Raw genomic sequence first — 18099 nt, forward strand, 5'->3', positions numbered from 1 at the left:
TTGATGAATTGTGTGTCTACCATGAGCAAAGAAGACCATCATGGTGACATGTGGGGAAGGTACTGAGGCTGGGTGCTGGTTAGGACTGGGGAAGAAATCAGCATGGGGAAAAGAGGAGAGAAAAAAATCAGGACAAGCAGATGGAACCAGCTGCAAAATTCCCTTAGAAAGTGAAACTCTAAGAAACCGAGGGCTATAGTTCAACACTGTGGTTTTCTGAGTAAATATGATTCTCCCTGTGCTGGAAGAGAGAAAATTGCAGGACTGGAAAGAACAAGGGTACAGTTCCTGGTGAGAAATGATGTGCCAATGAAGGTCATTTTAAGGAACACATTGTCTGGGGAGGGGGAAGAAGTACAAGTGTTGAGATTACTGGAGTGAGGTTAGAGAGGGGCTGGGTGGCTGGCTCTCTTTTAAGGGTTCTGTGGTCCTAAATAGACTTCAGCCCTTGGGCCCACGTAGACAAGGGAGCCATGAGGCACCTACACAACAGCTCAGCAAGTGGTCAGTGGCTGCTCAGACTCCTTGGGCCTGCTGGGGGCAGGTTGATATGAAGGGAAGCCTCCAACTCCCTTCCCTCCCATCTCAGGGGTTGAGGACATCAGGACTGTTCCATGTGGCTATGTTGAGAGAGCAGGGGTGAGAGAGAAAACAGAATGAGGAAAACAGTACTGGTTTTATTTTACTTTTTAAAGTTTTATTTTCCCTGCCACTTTGAATTAAAAAAAAAAAAGGAGGAAAATAGGAAAATAATCATTTATGTGGCATGTTTTCAAACTTGGGCTTCCTTTTCCTGTTTCTCCAAAACTGTGATCTAAGTCTTTAAAAAAGACTCCTGAGAGCCTGGTTTCAGCCACTGGCTGTGCAAGAGATGGTGGCCCTGTAGCAGCAGACATGTTGTTTATGGTTATCCAAACCCAACACCTTCCTTAATGAGAAAGGAAGCAATAAAACAGGAATAGTGGACAGGCCAGCTGGGCTAATCAGTCCTGGCAGGAGGCCCAACCTCCAAAAGAACCTGGAGTCCATTAATTCCAACATCTCATCTACTTGGAAATCAACCTTCCCCAGGACTTCAGGAAGAGCAGTAGCTCTTTGAGTAACCAGAACTGGTCCCTAATCACTGGTTAGAAGGAGCCAAATAGCTTCAGAAAGCTTCTTAAACCTCACCTATGCACAAAGCACTTCTTGGGGTGCCCCTGCCTCTTTGTTCCCTATTGTATTTACTAGAGGTCCAGATGAGAGTTCAGTAACACTCTGCATTTCTGTCCATCCTTCTTGTGTATTTTGGCCGTTACCAGCAGAAGAACTCAATCATGTGTTCACAGAGGTCGATGTTGTTAACTGGTATATGTGCTATGATAATATTGAAAGCGATCTAGGGAATGATTTACTTAAAAATAAAAAGAATGGTTTCAAAGTTGCCCCAATTACATTCTTTTCATTCACCAAAAGTATGAAATGTTTCTCCAACTCGGAAAAAAGCTAAGGAGCCAGTAACTACACACAACCCCTAGTCTGTTTTATCCATTTGTCTTTTGGAGTACGTTAGACATGGTACAATGATTATGAGAACCACCGGCCCACAGGATACATGCCAACTGCTTCATTTACCTTGGTATCTTAGATCCTTCATAACTACCCCTTAGCTGTCTCTTCTCCCCTTCCTCCCCACAAGACCTATGGTTCACCACAGAGTGGACTTATCATTTTCCAACTATAGGACGTCCTTTTAGGTTTTTACTAATTGCCTCCTCCCCTACCCACTCCTCCTCCATGTTGTCTAATTTTTTTTTTTTTCTGGCTTATTTCAAATCTTACTTCCACTGTGAAACTTTCCTCAAACCTTTAGAAAATTAATTCATCTCTCCTTTGGGCTCCAAAGTTCTTCAAACCTATCTCTGACCTTGACCTTTTTTTTTTTTTTTAATTTTTTTAATGTTTATTTATTTTTGAGACAGAGAGAGTAACAGAGCATGAATGAGGGAGGGTCAGAGAGAGAGGGAGACACAGAATCTGAAGCAGGCTCCAGGCTCTGAGCTATCAGCACAGAGCCCGATGTGGGGCTCGAACTTACGGACGGCGAGACCGTGACCTGAGCCGAAGTCGGACGCTCAACTGACTGAGCCACCCAGGCGCCCCTGACCTTGACCTTTTTAAACTGAATTATAATCTTCTGTTTGCCTGTCTTTCAACTATACTGGAAATACTTGAGAAAGCCACATTTTTTCCTTTTCTGTATGCCTTATAGAAGTATCTAAGTACCTGGCATGTTGCTTGACAGGTACTTTGCTTATTAAGTACATTAAATAATAAGATAATGAAATAACTTATTTGTTAATATACGAGGGAGATAAAATTTTACTATTGAAAAGGCCAAGTTTCAGTGGAGATAAATAATAACCTCAAAACCATAAGAGCAAACACCAAATCCTCACAGTTCCACTTCAGGGTTCTATCTACTTTCTAATTGAATTTCCCTATTTGAGGAGACCTGGAAGCTTCTGGGTGACTAAAATGCCTCCATATTTAATATGTCCTTCTTAGGTTAGACAAGCTAGGCTATTCTGAGCTCAGCCATTCTAATATCTCATCACATTCTTCCTGATTTATTTCTTTTGTCTAATGTACTTCCTGTCAGTTTCATTAATTTTTTTTTTCTGTATAATTGCTTTCTATCGTCTCCCTGTTCCGGAGTGCCATATTTACCCATTTTCTTTTGGTATCAGATCAATTTTTAATTTGTGGCTTCTGTTTATGTGTCATTTTTAGGATTTAAAATTGAATTCTCTGTTCTTATTATCTCCAACCACAGAAAAGCAAATGTATATAATTGCAACAAAATATAAAATTAAAATAAGAGAATACACAATGAAGATAAAGTCACAGGGGAGCCAAGGAAATTATTAGTATATGCAAGAAAATAAGGAAGAATATTTCAGAGTCCCAAAGCAGAGTCTACGATCAAGGATAAGTGTTAGAAGAGGGAGAGACTGGACAGCAGCTGCTCACACAAGAATGACTCTTCCTCCCTTCCCCAGTTATTTTCCATGAGTAACCAATCCCTAGGCTTACTGGACAGTCTACCCACTGACGAGTCAGGCTTTATCATCCTCAGAAGTAATTTTCTCTCATTCAAGACAAACCATATAATCCCCCCTTCCATGTGGAAAATTGGAAGGTCACCTCAAGGTGCCTATTCCTCCTGAAGAAGCTTTTTACCCCAAACCACAATTTGTCCCCAGGGCTATTCCTCCAAGTGTCTATGGGCAGCATATACCTTTGCATTGTGATTGCCTTGCACATAACCAGAACTCACTATGCATTGACCAAAAGCCTGTGCACATGGGATGTAAGAATGAAGTCCAGTGAATAAATGCAAATCACTCCCTCAAAAGCCCAGTCCTCTTCCACTATCTAACACTGTGGTAATATGAGACATTACCTAACATTGGGGTATATAACTTTCATTGGACTCTAACTTCTGGGACACCTATGCCAGATTATATCAACCGATTGTGGCATCGAATTGATGTTCTTTCATCAGGACATTCAGTGCTACTTAAAAGTCTTCCTAATCCTGGGTGGTTAGGAATACAAATATTATATTGGCTACAAAATAAATGGCTAACAGGTATGGTAGATGCAGAAGAGTGGATTGGGGGCGCCTGGGTGGCTCAGTCAGTTAAGCATCCAACTTCAGCTCAGGTCATAGATGGACCTCTCAGGACCCTGTGGGGATCACCTACCATTCCTTTTCCTGGAGCCATTTTCATACTGAAGGGTGGGAAAGGGGACCAAGGCCAAAGTCTGTACCTCAGTCAATTAAGCCCTAGGAGGATGTGACCCTCGTGTCACATCCATTTCCCCCACACCCTTCCTTCACCACACCAGATCCTTGCCATTGCTTACAAAATCTCTCACTTTCAAATTGTGAAAACACTAGCTGCATGCATTGATAATAGCAAATCAGATTCATAGTCTAGATACCCGGTTGGGAGCTCTCTAAACTTGACTTTACAAGCAGATTATTTCTATCTTGCACCTTTACAAAGTAGATTCCAGAGTAAATAAAAACGTGATTCTAAAAATGTTAGAAGACAATATAAGCTAAAATGAAATAATTTCACATTAGAGAAGGCTGTTTAAAATAAGACACAGGGACGCCTGGGTAGCTCAGTCAGTTAGGCATCAGACTTTGGCTCAGGTCATGACCTCGCAGTTTCTGGGTTCAAGTCCCACATTGGGCTCTGTGCTGACAGCTTGGAGCCTGGAGCCTTATTTGGATTCTGTGTCTCCCTCTCTCTCTGCCCCTCCCCTGCTTGCACTTTGTCCCTGTCCCACATTGGGCTCTGTGCTGACAGCTCAGAGCCTGGAGCCTGTTTCAGATTCTGTGTCTCCCTCTTTCTCTGACCCTCCCCTGTTCATGCTCTCTCTCTGTCTCAAAAATAAGTAAATGTTAAAAAAAAAAAAAAAAAAAAAAAAAAACAAAAAACAAAAGAAGAGTGGATTGGATAAGAGTGTAGGCTCTGGAGTTAGGTGGGCCTGGCCTTGAATTCTAATTTTACTACTAATGGCTTTGAGTAAGTGACTGGTTTCTTCAATGGGTTAGTAATATACGATGCACTCAATAAATGGCATTTGTATCCTCAAAAGTAATATGGTTACTGTATTTCTGTAAGTTAATGATGCATTTTTCACATTTTAATGGTTTTGAAATCAGAACGTTTTTTATAATCAATCTCAAAAGAAACGTGTGAGCTGAAATTTGCCAGCTGTTTATCCTATCTCCTATCTCTCCTCCACTCCGTGGCTATATTAAATTATGGTACATTTTATAATTATTTGTGTTTAAGAGTCAAGGAGATATGGTTCATAAGATGACAACAACTAAAGCTTTGGAGCTCTTTTGTGGTAAACATACCTTTCCAGCTAGATTCCCCTATTTATTATTAGTGTCTTCTATATGAAAGAGAAGAGCCAAAGATTCCCTTGGGTCATACTGTCCCATTTGTAAATACAGCCAAGTGGCATCACAGAAACTAATTTACTGGGAAGTTCATGAAGCTTGAACTTCCAGCTTCCCACTCTCATAGGCCTCTGCTGGTATCCTGGGAAGGGGGCCCTAGTACTGTGTTCATGTGGTCAGATATATTTCTAAAACATGCAATTTTGTTTTGTTTTCTTTTTCTTAAAGAGTTTCCTGTTGTATGAATTTCAGTCCCCATAAAACTTAAGACACTCAGGGATGTCTTCCAAGATATTCATGTGGCACCATTTGTATTTGGGGTACTCTGACTCTCTTGAGTATATCCTTGGCCTGTGTTTCTCCTCCCCCCCATGCAAATCTGCTCTTGGGAAAGGACCTTCTGTTTGATATTAACACCTTAGTGTGACTTTGAACCAGTGTAGTTTACCTCTTCTCAGGTTATTTACATTTTGCATCCTCTCCCTAATGTGTAGAATGAGAGGTTATTTTTTTCTTCTCTCTTTTTAAAACATTTTTAACAATGCTTATTTATTTTGGGGAGGTGGAGAGCACAAGCAGGGCAGGGGCAGAGAGAGGGAAACAGAGGATCCAAAGCAGACTCTGCGCTGACAGCAGTGAGCCTGATGGTGGGGCTCAAACTCGCGAACTGTGAGATCATGACCTGCGCCGAAGTTGGACACTCAACTGACTGAGCCACCCAGGTGCCCCTGAAAGGTTATTTTTTTCAAATGAAATATCTGGCATTAGTAATCAGACTGAAATGTTATTTTGAACAACAAAGAGACTTTTCCTTCACCTCTCAACACATACCCAGAAGAAACTCTCCTACTATGCCTACATGTAAGCACAGCCCATTTATTGCTGTCTGAATCAATTTCTATCTAGTCAACACTATGCTGCAAAGTTAGGAGCAGATTAGATTCTTTTGCATGTGAACAGCTGAGATAGCAGATCCAAATGTGAATGAGACAGAGACACTACTTTACTTCTTTTACACTTCCTCCACTGTTTTCCTCTGCTCGCTTACCTTCCCCTTCCTGCCTATTTCCCTTCCACTAACATTTATTAAGCACCTGCCACGTGATAGGCATTATGGTAAACAGGCAATGGCACACTGAAATGAACCTTTAACAAATAAATGAGTGAATCAAACACTGACTTTTGTGGTGATACTACTGTTCTTACCCTAGTAATGTCATTTTCATTTTCTACTTCTCTTCACAAAAGGTTAACACTACTGTTGTTCTCATTTTTCCTTTAGTTGTGCTTCTAGTTATTGTATCATACTCAAGAATAACTGTTATTTTTTAATCTCCTTCCCCTTTCATATACTAAGAGGCTCAAATAAGTGGGTAAACCAGAAGGTTGGCTAAGAGCAAAAGCTTCCTTTTTATGTATTAATTACTTCAAAAGGATTAAATATTCTTCTGCCTCACCTACTTCCTTAATCCTGCAACTCACATATATTGGAAAAAGTAAAGACACTTCAAAAGAGTTCATCTTCATTAAATACTGTAAGCAATCATAAGCAATGATGATATTAACAAAAGAACGATAATGGTCATACTATGAACCATATAAACCATTCTCTCCACCATATATATTAACACTGGTAGTCCTCTGATCAGACTCTCAGAACTAAATAAATTAGAAGGTGCCTGTCCTTTAGGTATTAGCCTAAATGTCACTTTCTCTAGAAGGACTGCCCTTCTTTTATACACTAAGATAGGTATTTCCCACCATCGGTGCCCATAGTACCCTATACATCTCTGTTATAAGAGTCATCACATCTTATTATCATTGCTTGCTTCATTAACTATTTTTCCACTAGACCACAAGGTCTAGACCACATGTAAGTCTTTCTCACCATTTAATCCTCAGGGGCCTGGAAAATACTAAGAATGTTATAAACAGTTGATAAGTAAAGGAAAGAAAGGAAGGAAGAAGGAAGGAATTTTTCAAATATTAGGGAAGCAAATTGTCCAGTTTATTTAGTATTCAAAATGCAATCATATGGACAGTACTTTTGGAAATACTTCCCTTATGACTGGGATTTCACCAACTCCTGCCTGTGCTTATTGAATTGCTGAAAATAATATCAAAAAGTGTTATTTCCTCTTCTGATTCCTCCAGGAGATGAAGACACAAATCATAGGGTCCAAGTGACTTAAGCCAAAGTGGTTCTTCTTGGTTCTTATGTCATTGTTTTGGAGTCAGCCCAGGTATCCACACTATACCATCTGCACTGTATCCGAAACATCTCTTACTTTCCCATCTGACTCTTGCTTACATTGTTAGATTCTCAACTCTTTCCCCTGACTCATCTCCCAAAGTACAGATGATTATCCTTATTCTAAAAGAAGGGAGAGAATGTGTAGATCATCCAAAGGAGTGGCTTGTCCAAACACTGTCTCTTTTGGCTTTCAAATACATAATGTAGATTTTCATATAACCAGAATTTGCCCACTGCTCAGAAAACAGAGAATTCTTCTGTAAATGGCAGTCCAAATTTGAAAACCACAGCTGTTTTTAGCAATTGAGTCACTGCCTTTCAGATGCCAAAAATATCACCTACCATACTCCCCAGGGTTCAAAGAAAGAGGAAAGAAGAAAAAAAGCAAAGAACAAGTTGAGGATAAAGGTAGCAGGAAGCTTCTCCAGTCATATGAATTATTATTAAAAATAACTACAATAGTGCTCGCTTCAGCAGCACATACACTAAAATTGGAACGATACAAAGAAGATTAGCATGGCCCTTGCGCAAAGGTGACACACAAATTCGTGAAGCGTTCCATATTTTTATGGAATAAAAATAAAAACAAAATAAAATAAAGACAAAAAACTACAACAACTCAAACAACAATAGTAATAACAATAAGATTAGCATTCAATAGCAATCAACAAAATAGGGCCGCATGTGACTTTCCTAATCTCCATGAAAGGGAAAGATGAGAGTATTCTTAGCACCATCATTTTACAGATGTATAAACAAAGTTAGAAAAGTTAAGTGAATAACCCAACCCATGGTTACACAGCTAAGCCTGAACTCCAAATCAAGCATTAGACTTCAAATCCTATATTCTGTCTCTTATTCAAACAGTCTCATCACTGATTTATCTAACCACTCCTTCATGAATTGATTTTGGTAGGAAATCTGCCCTTTTCCCATCACTGTAGGCCTAAGGGGGATCATTAGAATTTCTGTGAGCTTCTCAAAATAGAGTAGAAACAAAGATTATACTTTTAGATTTTAGATGAGGGTTCTAGGTATATATGCATTAAAATCTTACTTGGTCCCTCTATAAACTGGTTTTGGAAGTTTGAAGAAAAAAGTTTGGCCAGTCTGTGCCGGTGTGCATCTTGGACTCTAATTCCCCAGACCCCCCACCCACCCACAGGGGACTTCAGGAACAGCTAAAGCAACTTTTTAACTGGCAAAACTTGGTGACCCTTCTCTAGTCTCCCAGTCCCTATCTCCCCAGAGCAGACCAGTACCTAGCACATCCTGGGCTGTGGTGAGAGAGACTCTCATCTTGGAGGCCCTAGCCACTGGGTCCAGGCTGTGCAGCCAAGGGAATGTCTACCCCATAAATCAAATCTTGGGGAATCTGTGATCCAGCAACACCTCCAGCAGATACCCATTTAAGGCAATATCTGGTGAGAGCTTGTAAAAGAAAAGTTGGAAAAAGAAACTAGACAGGGAAATGATGGAAGGGCTACTAAATGATACAGGGCAGATGAAACTGTGGCAGACAGTATTTTCCAAAGATGACTCGAAAAATAATTCTGGTTTTAAATACTCTTCTAGAATCTTGCTATTCTCCCATCAAGAAGAGTTTATTTCCTCTCTCCTCAAATCTCCATTGGTCTTGATGACTGTCTCAATGAATAGACTATGGTTGAAGTGAAGCCCTGTGACTTCTGGGGGTAGGTTAGAAAAGGTAGTACAGCTTCCACCTGGCTCTCTCTCTTGGGCATCTGACTTTTGAACCTTGGAAGGAAACCCAGGCTACATAGACAGTTCATATGTAGGTATTCCAGTTATCAACTCGACAAAGGTACTAGCCAACAGCTGGCATCAGCTGCAGTACATGCAAGTGAACAAGCCTTGTGATTCCAGTCACCGGCCTTTGAGTCACCCTAGCCTTCAGGTCTTTCAGCTGAAGCTTCAGACATCATGAGCCAAAGACAAGCCATCCTTATAGTGCCCTGTGGGGATTCTTGACCCATAGAATCCATAGACACAGTAAATCGTTGTTTTATGCTACTAAGTTTTGGGGTAATTTGTTGCACAGCACATCATAACCAGAACCCTAACCTAGGTCCTGAGAGGACCTCTGGCATGTTCTATCTGCAACAGCCAAAAGTGAAATCAGGTTCTACTGCTAATTCTAGCCGACCCCTGCCAGGCACCTTCTTTATACAGGTCATTTCTCTTAGAGGCTCCACTGTTTCTCCTTGCAACTGCACCTGGCCCTCCCAGCCAAGTCCATTAGACATGCTCTGAGAGGTCTGAATCTCAGTTGTGCACAGGGTTTGAGCTCTTTTCTTTAAGTTCCTTTGGCCCTGCCTGGACACATCAGAAGATGAGCTTAGCCACTTATTTCAGTCTTTGAACCTTCTGTGGTGGGTAAGAAGTACGCAGTGGTGGAGAGTAATGGGTAGTGGGGAGAAAGGGAAGAACCTAACTCCCAACACCTTTGTCTTAGTTCTGACCTAGAGTTAACTGTTCTACTTAAATAATTACAAGAGCACAGTTAGAACCCTCACTCTCAGTGCCATGATACCGCTGAATCATTTTACTTCCAATGACAGCCTTTTGATCAGGTCATTACATTTAATATCAGAAAAGCCAAAAATTTAGGGACTTGTCTATCACGTATACTGTTGTAACACAAACATTTAGAATCATGCCTAGAACATGGTACACACTCAATAAATATCTATTGGATGGAAGAATAAACAAATGAATGAATGAATGAATGAATGAAAGACATTCCTCCCTCCTTTTAGAGAATAATATATAATATTAGATTAGCATAAAGTGCTTAGTAGACTGCAGTGTTCAATAGGGTATTTGACTGCCTTAAGTAATGTTTTGCAACCTGCTCAAAGAAGCTGTTAAACCTTAAAACTCTGAGTTCCTTGAAGGCAGAGACCATGTCTTATTCCATTTTGTATCCCCAGCACCTGGCACTTTGCCTGGTACTAGCTAAGTGTTCAGTAAATATTAAATATTTAAATATTAAAACCTAAATGAATGTCAAACAGAGACTGGCAGAGACATTTCAAATTATTTAGTTCTCTTAGGCTTTGCTTGGTAGGAGGCAGTGACAGAGAAAAATACTGGCTAGTGCACCTGATCCCCAGAGGGATAGACTGGGGTATAGGAGTCCAGAAGGCCTGAGGCTTCCTAGCTGCTAAAACATTTTGAGAACAAGAGGACTGAAAAAGCTTTTGTAATCTGAACAGGACATTGATTTGAATACCAAAAAAAAAAAAAAAAAAGCATATAGACTACCATTCTACCAATCAAAAGTGCTTTTCTATGATTACTCCAAGCATAATTTTATTTCACAGATAATTTTATACATGAGTCATTCATTCATTTGTCCATTCATTTATTCATTCATCCCATATTAATGGGGGTTTACCCACTGCTATTTTTCTGCAAAGATTTGTTTAATTTGCTCAAGATGTAGTTGAATGTTCAAAAGGTCCTCATTACCTGGAAAAATGACCTGACTAGGCAACAAAAGATGTGATATCATTTTGTAGAGGCAGATGGAAATTGCAGACAGAACGTCTTCACAGTTCAGAATTAACTAACCAGTGCATTTCAAATGTTATCTGCATTGCATAGAATTACTTGACAGATGACTACTAAGAAAGAGGTATCTAAGATCCACTCCAGACATACTAAATCAGAACATCAGGAGTGAGACCGTAAACCTTCTGAGCAACCTCTGGTGATTTTGACTGCACTCAAGTGTGAGAACTGTTGACCAAAGGTGCCTTGCTATTAGGACCTACATGCCATTACTTAATATAATACAGCTTCTCCCACATTTCTACAAAAGTAAGGTGTTATTTGGCTATTCTAAGACACCTAGGAATAATGTATATATGGCTGAGATATTTAACACTATTTAGAACCAATAAATATGGCCAATGCCCCAGACAAGAATTTCACTGAATGAACATAATCATTCTCTCTTTAAAGTAGGCCCAAATAGGCCCCTGCAAAAAGAAAATAACAAAGCAAATCTAGCCTTCCCTTAAGAAACTCACAATTTAGAAGCAAGCTATTACAAAATAGTTGTTATTAAAATAGAGAAGCTTTGAAACCTTGAAATGGCACATTCAAACTGTTCTCAATTTTAAAAACAATAAACAACAATCATCAGCTGTGAAAGGGAGATCTGGACTATACTATTTTTCTACCCTGGTTCCCACAGTGCTAACATCCAGCTGGGACCCCAGGACCTTTTCCTTGCTTTACTCCCAAACTCACTCCTTCTTCCCAGGAGACTTTTACTCACTTTCTGAATTTTCCTAATCTGGTCAGAGAGTGTGTCTAACAGGCGAGTTTTCAGGAAGTCCATCACCTTGACCACCCGGCCATCAATGTAGCAACTGGAATAAAAATAAAATAAGAATCAGGTAAAATCTTGAACAGGAGACTACAAATACACTTCTCTCACCAGAGGTCTCTGTTGCCTGAGGAAACAGCCCAGAGTTCACTTGGGCTTTCACATCCTGAAAAGTTTTTACCCTGGGTGTTTTTCAAACAAGTAATCTCCTTTTTATTTTCTTCATTTCTACCTCCATTTGTGGAGTCATTTTTTTCCAACCTCTGTCACATGAACCTGCATTGCTTGCTCTGTAGGAGTGGACAGGAATCCATAATACAGATTAAGTAATGGAGGAAAAGCTTACTCTTTTTTCCCCCAGGAAGAGTAATTTAACATCCATCCCATACCACCCCTGTCCCCACCTTAAAGTAGTAAAGGTATGTGACAGGTTTAGAAAGAATATTCAAACATTTTTTATAGGTTTCCACACCTTTAAATAAGAAAACAAATACTGACCACAAAAATCTGATACAGTGTAGTGAGTGGGTCTGAAAGGTTTCATCTCCAGTTCACTTTGTAGTCAACCCTCTCCTACCAACCAGCTCCAGAATAAATGAATGGATGAATGAATGAAGAAATAAATCAGACAGATGACTTAGTCTTCCAGCCCTCTCCTAAAATAGTAGGAACAAGTTCGGCATTCACTGTGGGTTTTATCAGGTTATGTTAGTTGTGCTGATAGTATGTTGTGAACATTTGACCAAAACAGATTGATCCAGCTTTGTGAGGCCCCTCTTTGTGAATCCTTACTCTGAAGACTAAGCTAAGACTGGCCCAGGTTTAGGTGACCTTTATTATCTTAAACTTCCCCCACCCCCATTTTTACAAAATTCCAAATTAAATCAACTGAATTAAAATAAATGCTTATGACTCCTGGGTGCCTTTTCCATCCCACTCAGGTCTCCCCAGCTGATGGCTAATGATAGATCATCTCATTTTTAATAAGACATCAACCTATCAGTATATATTATAGAAGTATGTGAAAATTATTTTTAATTTTAAATTCCCATATCAATGCATGATGTATTAGAATGTTTTAAAAAATTTGTTTAATTGTAAAGCAGGTGCTTTAGTTGAAGTGAGGGTGAGATGTGAGTTCCACCTACTCAGCCTTCCCCTTGGCCTCCTTTACCACCTCAGACATTCCCACGAAATCCAACATTTAAACCATTGGTATGTTGGAAAAAGTATGGGTTTTGGACCCAGAAATATCTGAGTTCAAATTCCAAATCAGCTATTTACTACCTGTGTGAACTTGGGCAAGATATTGGCCTCTACATGCCTCAGTTTTCTTATTCTTTTTTTTTTTTATTTATTTTTTTTCAACGTTTTTTATTTATTTTTGGGACAGAGAGAGACAGAGCATGAACGGGGGAGGGGCAGAGAGAAAGGGAGACACAGAATCGGAAACAGGCTCCAGGCTCTGAGCCATCAGCCCAGAGCCCGACGCGGGGCTCGAACTCATGGACCGTGAGATCGTGACCTGGCTGAAGTCGGACGCTTAACCGACTGCGCCACCCAGGCGCCCCTCAGTTTTCTTATTCTTAAAAGAGGTAACATATCAGGGCACCTGGGTGGCTCAGTTGGTTAGGCATCTGACTTGGGCTCAGGTCATGATCTCATGGTTCATGGGTTTGAGCCCTGCATCGGGCTTTGTGCTGACAGCTCAGAGCCTGGAGCCTGCTTGCTTCAGATTCTGTTCTCCCTCTCTCTCTGCCTCTCCCCTGCCCATGCTCTGTCTCTCTCTCTCTTTCTCCAAAATAAATAAACATTAAAAAAAAAGAGGTAACATATTTACTTCTCAGTATTAATCAATGATTAAGCAGTTAAACCTAAAGTGTATGGCATATAGTAGGCATTCAACAACTCTTAGTTCTTTTTTAATTTCATTTTCAGCTGCAAAGATGGGGTCATAAACAACAGGGGACTGATGGTTAAATTATGTATGAATACAGAATCCTAAAAGTAAAATTACTATGTCAAAGTACATGATTTTGAAAATTTGGTGGTTACTTTCATTAGTGAATAAAACAAAACAATGACGTGACCTTTCACTTCATTCTTGGTATAGATACTAGACTCAGATCCAATAAACATTTATTGTGTACAACACACAGTGCTGGGTATGGCCATGTTCATTACCTATAACCCCAACCTCTTCCTATCAGTACTTAACTATTAGCATTACTGATTTTTTTTTAAAGTGTGATTAGATAGCTTGCCACATGGAAACTAGGTATATTAAAACATAGTAATATTTTTAAAATATTTATTTATTTATTTTGAGAGGTAGCATAAGCAGGGGAGGGGCAGAGAGAAGGAGAGAATCCCAAGCATGCTCTGCGCTGTCAGCACAGATCCCTACACAGGGTTCCATCTCCTGACCTGTGAGATTGTGACCTGAGCAGAAATCAAGATTCAGATGCTTAACTGACTAAGCTACCAAGGTGCCCCAAAACATAGTAATACTAAAATTAAAAATAATTCATGCAATATTAATCTAATACACACCGAAGGACATGAATACTTGTTACTATATTATATGATTACTAGGCACATGATACACATGCACTGTAATTAGTGTTCTTTTATGTTTTAATCAAATATATTATTGTCCCCTCTTTTCTGTTAATCTTCAGTAACTATTTTAAACATCATAATTTATAAGTTTTGCTGGCAACACATATAGTTTAATGCTTATTGAAATAAAAATATCAGATGCACTTTTTCAATGTGTCGGATTCCCATGAATGTCCTCCTTACCCAACCTAGTCATTAGTTGAGGGGCCTCCCATTCCTCCACTCCTTCTTTTTGTCTCTTTTCTCAAGTACTCAGAACTTGGAACCTAGAAAACTCTGGCTCAGTTTCAGCTTTGTCACCTACCACCTATATTAGGTTTCCCTTTCTTTGAAGTTGGTTAAAAAGAATCCCAAACCCACAGTTTTCAGGGTATACTGTACCAATTAAATCAGGAAAAATGCTGGGCATAGATCCTGGCACATAAAAGATATTCAAGAACCAAATGTACCCTCCAGGTTACTGGAAGCAGCAACCTAGACTGGAAAGGCATGAGATGAGGTGAGCAGGGGAATATCTGTCTGAAGGAGAGCATGATTTGGAATGAGGGAAGTACAGAACAGCAAAAACAGACTCTGGATTTCTGGTAGGTGGGAGGCAAACGAAGGGATGGTAAGAGCGGTGTTTCCATTGCAAAAATTTCGAGTTTGAGAAGACCTTAATGGCCATGTGGCTTAAAGCATGTAAACTTGCTACAGTATCCCTGAGAAGTGATTATCTAGGACAGAGAACCCACTCTCATATACTACTACTACTTTTCCACTGTACTACAGCTTGAATCCATGAAAGGCTCTTCTAATATAAGTTTAAAATTTGCTCCCTCTTACTGTCCACTCAATGGCTGCTTTCTTGGACCAAGAAATAATCCAATTTCTCCTTCATGTGACATGTGGGGAAGCAATTCCAATAAAAACTTTGGCTTAAGCTTTTTAGAGGCATTTTGGCCCCACTTTTAACCTAACAAGCTGGATTCAATCATTCTCAGTTGGTCTCAGGCTATTTCTGTGGACTTTGAATTAGACTGGAGAGGGGAGAGCTCCAGGCAGGAAAGCAGTGTGACAAGGTTATCTTATCTCAATACTGCAGGCAAGAATCTGGGTCACGGAAAGAAGTAAAAGTGAGACACTGTGAAGGAAAAACTAATAAAATAAGGCTTCTATAGAGTGTAAGAGAAAGAGGAAGGGAATCAGTGATGACCAGGAGCTTGTGAGAGAGAATATTTTGGAGAACACTGATGCCAAAAACATGTAGGTTTTAGGTTTGTCAAGGGGACGGATGATGTTGTTTGAGATATCAAGGATTCAGAGAACATCAAAGAGGAAATACACAATAGGCCAGTGGAGATAGGAGGAGGAGGTAGAGATAAAAGTTGAGATAGGAAAAGACCTGGGTCTTCTAACTACGAGTAATGGAGGAAGTCATGGCTGCAGATGAGTTCTCCAAGAAGATAAGAGAAGTTAACAGAGAGGTCAGAGACCCTCTAAAATGCTTATGGCCCTGGGCACTGCCTCTGTCTACATTTGGCTCAGCTAAGAGTCCTTTCTTTTCCCACTTTGACCACCACCACATTGTCTTTTTAATATCTTCAGTCTGAGTCAAATTTACATTTGGATGTCAAAGGAATCCCCATATAATACTGGAGTTCCAGCAACATTCATGTGCTGCCTTAAATACACATATATATTGTACTATTTCCATGGTACTTTGAACTATGGTCTCCATAATTTAGTGTCACTTTTAAGAGAGGGGCCAATTTAACCATTGATGTGAGTCTGACAAAACGTAAGCCTTTTTCTTGGGTATGCTTGGATAATTAGCTTGCTACATTTACCCTTCATAAATGCAATGCTTCTAAGAAAACATTCAGTGTCAATAATCTGTGGTTATTTGAAAAATTCCTGCCTGTTAACAGACCTTCTGTTCTCTGATAGTGATTGCCTATGGTAAGAGCCTGCTATATCACATGAAGGAGGAAGCATAGCCTGACTTAACCATTTGGTAAGACTAAATCATTAAAAATGATGAAGATGGTGATTTCTAACCAAGACTGGATAAAAGGAAATGGGACTGGATTCCACCTGACTGACTGTCCAGTGACCTGAGGGCAACTCTCTCTGCTTTCCTTTGTCTTTCTCATTGGGAAGATAAAGATGATTCTTAGCTATTAAGCAGTCTCTCCAAAGAGTTAATTAATTTAGTAATGGTTACAAAAGTGTCAGAAGACCAAATAAATCAGAGAAGAAAGTAAGGATTGAGAGAAAGCAAATTCATTAATTAGAGGTGCTTTGGCGTCTCCCACATAAACCCTGGCAGAACAGTTGGTTCTACAAACACTTAGATGGACACTTTTAGGTAAATCATATTCTTCCTCCAAGCGCTCTTGAAATTTCAGCATCTCTTAGGATCAAACCACAAGTGGCTGAGTTGGTCAGCTAAAAGCTGAAGCCAAGAGAGTCTGCGTAGAAATAACATTTCTGGGAACTATTACAAATGCAATGAGGTTGAAACCTTTGTGTGTGGACAAATAGCCTGTCTGGCTCAATACCAGCAACCATTATTCCTCCCTCTGCTGGCCTCTAGATTGGCAGGTCATATCAAGCACACATCTGGGGAGGTGGGAAACATGGCAGAGTATACAAAGTAACTAAAACCTCTTACCAGTTCCTTCACCAACTCTCATGCCCCCCTTAATGTTTATGTCTAGTTTACTACCTTTCATCTTATTTAAAACTTTGCCCTTTATTTATTATAAAAGAAATAAGTGTTCATTATAGGCAAATTAGAAGATGCACATAAATAAAATTAAAATATGAAAACGAAAAATCACCATTAAGCCCAACACCTAGAGAAACCCATTAACATTTTGCTGTATAGCCTTTCAGAGATTTTCATAGTAAATGCACATAAAATTTCCCATAATTAGTTATTTAAAAAGCTTAATCCAGATCCTATTCTACTAGTGTATAAATTTAAAACTGTCCCAGCCATGCCCATCCCACAAGGATACTGACAGAAACATTAGTGACTCCAGGTCAAATCATCTTATTCTTACTTTAATTTTAATTCCATTTTGGCCATCTGGGATCCTCTGCCAGGGGCAGGTCTCATCTCCTTTCTACCTCTGCCTGCCAGGTTTTTACCCTGATCCCCCTTCTCCCCCTTCTCCAGGACCCTAGATTTAGTCTTTAGGATTGTACTGCAATTAGCTACTTATGCCCATTAGCCTCTTAAAACATTTAATGAGGAGAATTTGTTGGCTCCAGGGGCAGCTGGTTTTGTTTACCTGGCTCTTTACTTTAAAAGGAAAAACCTTTGCCCCTTATTATCTGACCCCTTCTTTTATTTCAGGTAATTGCATTAGTGCTGGCTTCCCAATGCTCAGGAATTTCCGGACCTATTTTGCTGCCTGCTGCTTTCAGGGAGGAGGGGCAGTCTGCTCTGAATTCTAACACCCAGCCTGCTGAGTGGGCAGGTAATTCCATAAAACTGGGGCCTTCCCCACTGAAGGGGGAGAAACTTGGATAATCATTAGAACAACGCTGTTGACCTATAAAACCCATTCTGACACCTTGAAGCCAAACACTGGAGAGGCTGACTTGAGTCACTCTAAGGCTTTATAAATTGTATTTGCCCCTCCTCCAAAGGCCCTCATCCTGGGCTCCTGCTGAGCACATTGTTCTTCACACTTGCCTTTAGGTTTTCTTTCTGAGGCTACCTTATCCTTGATCTTCTTTGCAATTGGGTCAACCTTCTTATCTTGTGTTCTGAACAACTTTGGGCAGGTAAAGCCTGGATGAAAAACTGTTACAAATAAAAAAAAGATCCTACAGAATATAGATATTTCTTTAGCTTTCTTTTTTTAATTAATTTTTTCAAACTTTAATAGTTTATTAAGT

The 18099-nt window shown here is 39.8% G+C and overlaps 1 protein-coding gene and 1 non-coding gene across 7 annotated transcripts in view; one reads left to right on the forward strand and one right to left on the reverse strand.

Moving 5' to 3' along the window:
• The window catches only part of HPSE2 (heparanase 2 (inactive)), a 711059-nt gene that overhangs the window by 141403 nt on the left and 551557 nt on the right, over positions 1–18099 (reverse strand). For all 6 annotated transcript variants that reach the window (XM_045040537.1, XM_023240819.2, XM_045040539.1 and 3 more), the window contains one exon: positions 11533–11626. In XM_045040537.1, coding sequence (XP_044896472.1) covers positions 11533–11626 — 94 coding nt within the window. The remainder of the gene's footprint in view (positions 1–11532; positions 11627–18099) is intronic.
• Positions 7685–7791, forward strand: LOC111557143. Its single transcript, XR_002737002.1, has one exon. It is a non-coding gene; the product is annotated as a U6 spliceosomal RNA (small nuclear RNA).

The sequence above is a fragment of the Felis catus genome, chromosome D2 (genome assembly GCF_018350175.1).
Source record: "Felis catus isolate Fca126 chromosome D2, F.catus_Fca126_mat1.0, whole genome shotgun sequence".
In the NCBI taxonomy this organism is placed as follows: domain Eukaryota; kingdom Metazoa; phylum Chordata; class Mammalia; order Carnivora; family Felidae; genus Felis; species Felis catus.